Source organism: Aegilops tauschii, chromosome 7 (assembly GCF_002575655.3).
Source record: "Aegilops tauschii subsp. strangulata cultivar AL8/78 chromosome 7, Aet v6.0, whole genome shotgun sequence".
Lineage (NCBI taxonomy): Eukaryota > Viridiplantae > Streptophyta > Magnoliopsida > Poales > Poaceae > Aegilops > Aegilops tauschii.
Window position 1 is genome coordinate 167,269,676 of NC_053041.3, and position 6,585 is coordinate 167,276,260.

Here is a 6,585-nt window from a genome sequence, read left to right on the forward strand (position 1 = left end):
ACCGTTGCCGCTAGCCGGAGCGCGTGGCCGTCTCATCGGGCTCACCGAATCAAAGTGAGAGAGGATCAAGAAGACCACCGATGGTATCTTAGTCTAAATTTCATTTAATTTGTATCAAGTTGTAAATTTAGATCAAATTTGTGTTGAATTTCTTTACCCATAAGATCGGTTAGAAATGACATCTTTGTATCCTTTAAACTTCTACGTGACCTGCGAAAAGCAAATTGCATAGTGGCGTTGAACTAGACAAACATGCCAAGAATTTGAGGGTATTTTAGACATGCTCAGCTTACAGATAGGCAAGTCATCTTTCAGCTCAAGCACATGTAAAACGAAAATTACTCAAAAGTCAAACCGCTAATGATAGCCGCAACTTCAATAGCCTATGGTTCAGACAGTTGGAAAAAAAAACTTCAGGGGTAGGCGGGGGTTCGATATATGGGGAGCAATCGGGTCATAGAAAAGCTAAAATTAGTTATTACGACATCCACTGAACCCACTCCAACTCAACCTCTTATTAAACATTCCACAATGCGGAGACTGCCGCTCCGCTATGGGAGTTTGTTCTCCACTCTCAAAACTGCAAGGAAGAAGTAGAAAATTTGAAAGAAATACACTCTACACCGCCGCCTCTATATCTCAGCGCCAAGCTCCAACATCAAGGTGTGGTTCGACGCATCGCTTCCAGGGCCGCTGAACTGGATGGGACCTGCCATGACAAGAATGACAAGTAAGTTTATTTCTCTCGTAGATGTCAGTCGTTGCTGGCAATTTTCCTACTACATACCAGGGCTGATGTATCGGTTCTTGCTGGCCCATTCATCTCGCAGCGAGGCAAACTTCTTAAATGGCGCAGCTGAAAAATGGCATTGCAAGAGATCAGGTTTCATAGGAGTACATAAACCTCTTAGCTGTTAGTAACAGATTTGAAAGGTCTTCATACCATCAAGTTCCACCATAGCCTTCTTGATCACTGGCTTGTTCTTGCCTGGTTGCCAAGAATGATAAAGTTAGAATTTGGCACTAATTGTCCAAAATATGATTATTAATTGTCCAAAATATGATTATTAATGTTCCAAAACATGATTAAAATGGATTTTATTATCATATTTACTAACAGTCAAAAGAACTCGACTGGAACATAATTGGGTCAAAAGAACGAGTACATCTTTGGGTAACCTTCAGGTCGAAAGTAGAAAAAATGCCTTGAAAATGAGGTATTGTAGAAAATTACCATGCCTTCTCTCAACATCCATCAACGCAGTCAGTGCAGTTCCTCCAACAGTCCATTCTTCCACAGGAGCAGCCAGGTTACCAACCTGAGTCAGCAGAAAAAAAAACAAGGACACTCAATCCACTTTAGTACATATAAAATAGTTTTAAAAAGTTCCTCCAACATATTATGTTTGTTTTGTGAAATTTAATGTTCTATCCAATAATGAATATGGCGTGGAAACTGGAAGAGAACATATGACAATGTTCGCATGATGGAGAACTGGTCAGAAGTTAGGAGGTAAACAGAGTAAATATGACTCCGATGGTTAAGCAATGCCAAACATCTATCAAGTAGGAAAATATAGTGAGCATACCGACGAAATAAGTCCTGTCTTGCCAAATTGGAGAAGAGCACCAGCACCATAGCCTAATGCATAGCAATAGCTGGAATCAAAATTGGTAGGGAGGCCGCATCTTCCTTCATATCTGCAAATTATGAAGCAAAAGCATGAGAGCATGTTTGTTAATTTGGAAAATGTGAAAATGCAACAATATATACTTACCCGAAGAAGTGAGACTGGCCTCTGAAATGTGCAGAGTACTTCCCCGCCGCTCTTCTCTTCTCCAATTCAGTTTCAACCATGGCAATAAGCATTTTCTCAGTTTCAATTTTTGCAACCTACAACAGAATTTCACACCACAGTAAGCTAACTTTTTGATATAAATGGCCAATTTCAGAGAAATAAACAAATTTAAGGTGGTTCAACAAATTTCCCTGTTTTTACCTGAACATTGCCATGGGGATCTCTTTCAAGCAAAAGCTGCTCCTGAATGGTTTTGGGCAAGAAGTCAAACAACTCCCTAGATGCTGGTTCAAGCTTGCTTTTCCAAGCCCCTGCCTCGTCAACAACATCATGTGCCAAAATTTCATTCAATTCTGCAATGAGTTTTTGAATCTGGAGAAGAGAAAGAATGGTATCAGTAACGCAGTTGGTCACAGTATATAAAATTGGAGAAAGCACAAAGATTGTCAAACCTCTGGGATGAAATCAATCAGGCCTTCCGGTATTAGGACAACTCCATAGTTGTAACCAAGTTCTGCACGTTTGCAAACAACATCGGTAATGTAGTCTGTGACATTCTTGAGTGTTTCCTTCTTCTCAGCAACCTTCACGAATGAAGACATTAAGAAAATAAACAAAATGTGTCTTGTACTTCTAGACACTTAATCTTAGAACATATAACATGTGCAACATATAAGGGTTAATGTTCGGTGTGAAAAGATAAAACTGGACTGTGAATTAACATAAATTATGTGTACATATGACTAGAAGAAGGCTGGAATGGTATAGTTTTATTTCAACTTCAGATGTACTTCATATACGAGTTCCTAACCTCTTCACCGATGAGTGCAACATTAGGGTGTGTCTGTAGAGCACACTCTAGTGTAATGTGAGAAGCAGCACGACCCATAAGCCTCACAACTGCATTACCATAGAGAGTACATGTTAGTGAGTGGATAAAGAAAAAAGATTAAAAAAAATGTATCATGGATTATATATGTTTGCACTTGCAGTATGCCGAACAACAACTGCTATGAGAATTCTGGCATTATATGTATGCATGTATAGAAAAAATCAATAAAATTTAGAACATTTAACGAGTTCCTTCTCCAAAAGTAATCACTTAAGATTAAAAATAAATTTGCATAAGGTGTGGTTACTATGTTGCAGAGGTTTGCTGGGCCCTTTTGTAAACACTAAGACCAAGAAACTAGCTAAGAAATCTGCCAACAAATTTTTAATACTCTCTATGTGTACATAATAATTCAATTAATGAAGATCTGAATAGCAGTCTGATACAGGAGTTATCTGCTGTAGCAAACAGTATTGGTAAAACCTTTTGACTATTGGGCTCTTTGTTAAGTGTAAAGTACATGGTTCAGCATGCTGAAACAATGGGTGGACAAACTTACAGTGGTAGTATTTGCCTGTTGACCGTGCATCAGTCATGACATTGCCAATCATTTCGGAATATATCTGGAAGGAGCACAAACTCATGTCATGACATGACACTAAAGCTTCATATGCATGAAATGTCCTGATTCCACATTAGACTAAGCAAATGATCTAAGCATGCAGACCTATGCTAGCCCGGTAGTTCACGAAGCGCAATACATGCATTCGACAAATGCTGAGCATGGGATGCAAAATCAGGAAGCATCGAGATATTTCGATTTTCAAACCACGCAGTTCTAGGTCAACCCCCCTTTAACTGAAGATGACACAACTGATTTGTTCAAATGTTATCGTAGAAAGTAGTTTACTGATTGAGTGACTTCTGATTTAGTCAATTCTCTTTCACTATTTAGTCATGCCCCCAAGATGTTAAGAATAGTATGTGCTTGACATTTAGTCATTTATATCTTCCCATTCTCAAATAGTCAATGCAGTGTGCTTTATATCTAATCCATACACACTTTATCGCTGTATCGGTGCAATATGAGTGTTTCCGTACAAGCTAAATCCCTGCAAACTAGACTACGCTAGCAGACAACTAGGGAATTGATTCCTAAGGGCAAAAACCCAATACCTTGCAAGCAGTGTCAAACCCAAAGCTTGTTGGGACCTCCTTGCATTTCAGATCTCCATCAATAGTCTTTGGGCAACCAATAACGCGAGTCTTCAAGTTCCTTCCCCTGGGATGCAAAAAACATGACTTAGAATCATCTTTATTAACATTTCAAGTAGCAGATGTTCCATTTCATATCACAAGATGTGCAATCTTTGCCCTTATTTATCACACAGCTTCTCTCTCCTGCATTTATATGTACTACTCTCACAAACAAATACTTAATATGTTTCCAGTGTATTTAAGTATAATAGGTACCATTGCCATTTGCTCTTATATGTCTCTTGGTTTTATAAGCTTCTTAATCTTTGTGGCCACTCAGAATATGGCTTAAAATTTACAGAAGGCGGGAGTAACTATCAATATGGCACAGAAAGGGTGAAATCTGGATTGAGCATTTACTTGTGATAAAATAATTCCAAGACAGAATACATAAATAATCTAAATTAGAAGCTATACCATTGTAGAACGAAAATAAAAGGATTTAACAGTGTAAATCTTCAGACATTAACAGCAACCAAAAAGTCCTTTAGGTGAGCAAAAGAGTGAGTTGTCATTTTAGCAGCCAACCTGAAGTATTCACCGAGGAGGCATGCGTTAGTGTTTGAATCATCACCACCGATGACAACAAGTCCATCCAAATCAAGTCTGTTGACTGTGTCTTCAGCTTGCTGGAACTGCAAAAATATCAAACAGAGTTACAAATAAAGATAAAACTAGTGAAGTACTGGTTAGTCAACGCAGCACCAAATCCAGAAAGGGGATGGAAAGATCCAGCACGCATTTGCGTAAAGGCACTCAAAAGACACACCTGCTCTGGTGTTTCGATCTTGTCCCTTCCACTGCAGATCATATCAAATCCGCCCTATTGAAAAGGTTATACATACTTGATTATAATGCATCATCAGGGTAATAACAGAAACAGCGTTAAGGGGTCTTATAATCAACAGTAAATTCCACCTAGCATCATAATAATTCAGATGATAGGTGTATCAGATATCTTATGATCTTCACCTGAACCTTAGCTAGGTGTAGGAAGGCTTGCATAAAAGTCATGACACTTTGAAATTTCTATAAGCGTGCTCAGTAAAGGTTATGCCGACATACCTGGTTTCTGTAGGGGTACACGAAATCAGTGGTCAGCTCGACGTACTTGCCCTTCATGACCCCAGCTGGGCCTCCCTTGAATCCATACATGGTGCTGCCTTTGGCACGCTCCTGCAGGTAATCTGATCCAACAGAAACCATGGCAAGTCAACGACAAGAAAATTTCAGAAAAAACATAGCACAACCTAGCAAGATCTACAATTGTGCAAGTTCAGTGTCGAAACTGACTGAAAATATCAAAGTTAACTAAAGAATATCATAGTCGTCCTCAGATCTTCCACCAAGACCGGCACAGTGGCAATAACATCACTCTAATTTAATTTAATTATAAAGTGCAAATTTCAATTCCAGGGCTCATACGGATTCCATCACGCGAAGGTACAGATGGAGAACACTCGCACTCACCAAAGATGCCGCAGATCACATTGTGCCCGCCTGGCGCCTGGCCACCGGAGAGCACGACGCCGATCTTGAGTGGCTTCGTCTCGACCGGCTCGGCGGACGGCACCACGGCGGCCGACGGCTGGCCGTACAGGCAGGGGAACAGCTTGGCGATCTCATCTGCAGCAGATCGAATCACAGCCGTCAAATCCCAAATTCAAACCCGCCCAGCCCGCGATCCGGCAGGCCGAGATCCGGGAGTCGACGCGTATCCCGGGGAACGGAAGAGGGCGTCCATTACTCACCGGGGCTCCCCGCGGCGGTGCTGGCGGGCCCGTCGGCGAGGGTGAAGTGGGAGCGGAGGACGGAGGGGAGGGGCAGCGCGTGCGCGATGCGGCTCGTCTGCACCTCGCTGTAGACGGACGCGAGGCGCCCGGGCACGGGCGCCGCGCCCCCGTTGGAGGCCACCGCCGCAGCCGCCATGCGATGCGATGCGATGCGCCGGTGAGGTGGCGTTGGTGGGGTGGTGGCGAGATTTGGAGGAATATGCCGTGGGCGGAGGGAGGGAGGGGGGCAGGGAGCGGTCAGTTGGGTGGGTCGTGTCGCCGCGGGGTTTTATGATGCGATCGATCGGTCTCGTGCTCCTTTTGCGGGTGAGCCCCTGGGTTCGTGGCCGCCTGACCTAAATTTAGCAGACGGTATTGGAGTGCTTTCCAAGAAGAACTCTCGCCGTCAAAAGGGCCCTTTTTGGTTTGCCAGGATTCTGAAGATGTATGGGCAGGGTAATGTAGGATTTGCATGTCATGTTTTATTGAAACCTACATACAGAAATTAATCATCTCAAGAAAAAAACATACAGAAATTAAAAAAAAGGGATAACAAGAAACCCTGCTATATGCAATTGTCGACGTTAAAACAAAAGAAAATCCTATGATTTTAGGCTCACCGAAAAATTTACTTTCAAGTTGCACGTAAGGTAAACCATAGTAAATATTCCCACCATTTTTTTACAAATAGATCAAGTTTTATAGGGGAGATTGGGTAGTTTGTACAATGGCCTACTATATAATCCAACATGCGGAACGGAATGCCATTGAAGAACTCTCACACATCCAACTACAAAATGGAAACTCTCCCGCGCGCGCGTGCACGCACACACACCTGTGCATTACAAAATTAGCGACTTCATGAGCAAGTCTTTGCATTTTTCACCATTTTATCATCTTCGTGCCAACGCATCATGCCAACATC

At 42.0% G+C, this 6,585-nt stretch overlaps 1 protein-coding gene across 1 annotated transcript; it reads right to left on the reverse strand.

Annotated features, from left to right (window-relative positions):
* Positions 1-437: 437 nt before the first annotated feature.
* Positions 438-5,984, reverse strand: LOC109735914 (pyrophosphate--fructose 6-phosphate 1-phosphotransferase subunit beta). Its single transcript, XM_020295114.4, has 16 exons — positions 5,640-5,984; positions 5,359-5,514; positions 4,954-5,075; positions 4,658-4,711; positions 4,417-4,523; positions 3,808-3,913; positions 3,191-3,254; positions 2,611-2,699; positions 2,252-2,383; positions 2,001-2,171; positions 1,779-1,894; positions 1,590-1,701; positions 1,235-1,319; positions 944-988; positions 788-856; positions 438-709 (listed from the first exon to the last, which is right to left on the reverse strand). Exons 1-16 carry the CDS (start codon positions 5,815-5,817, stop codon positions 633-635), a joined length of 1,683 nt encoding a protein of 560 aa, XP_020150703.1. The 5' UTR covers positions 5,818-5,984; the 3' UTR covers positions 438-632.
* Between the last annotated feature and the right edge of the window lie 601 nt (positions 5,985-6,585).

Bases quoted from the DNA above. Each gene is read 5' to 3' on its own strand.
- LOC109735914 (XM_020295114.4), bottom strand. From the start codon at position 5,817: ATGGCGGCTGCGGCGGTGGCCTCCAACGGGGGCGCGGCGCCCGTGCCC. The intron at 4,712-4,953 runs GTATGTCGGCAT...CCTTTTCAATAG, and splicing joins TGTACCCCTACAGAAACCAG to GGCGGATTTGATATGATCTG. The intron at 2,384-2,610 runs GTTAGGAACTCG...TCATTCGTGAAG, and splicing joins TTGCACTCATCGGTGAAGAG to GTTGCTGAGAAGAAGGAAAC.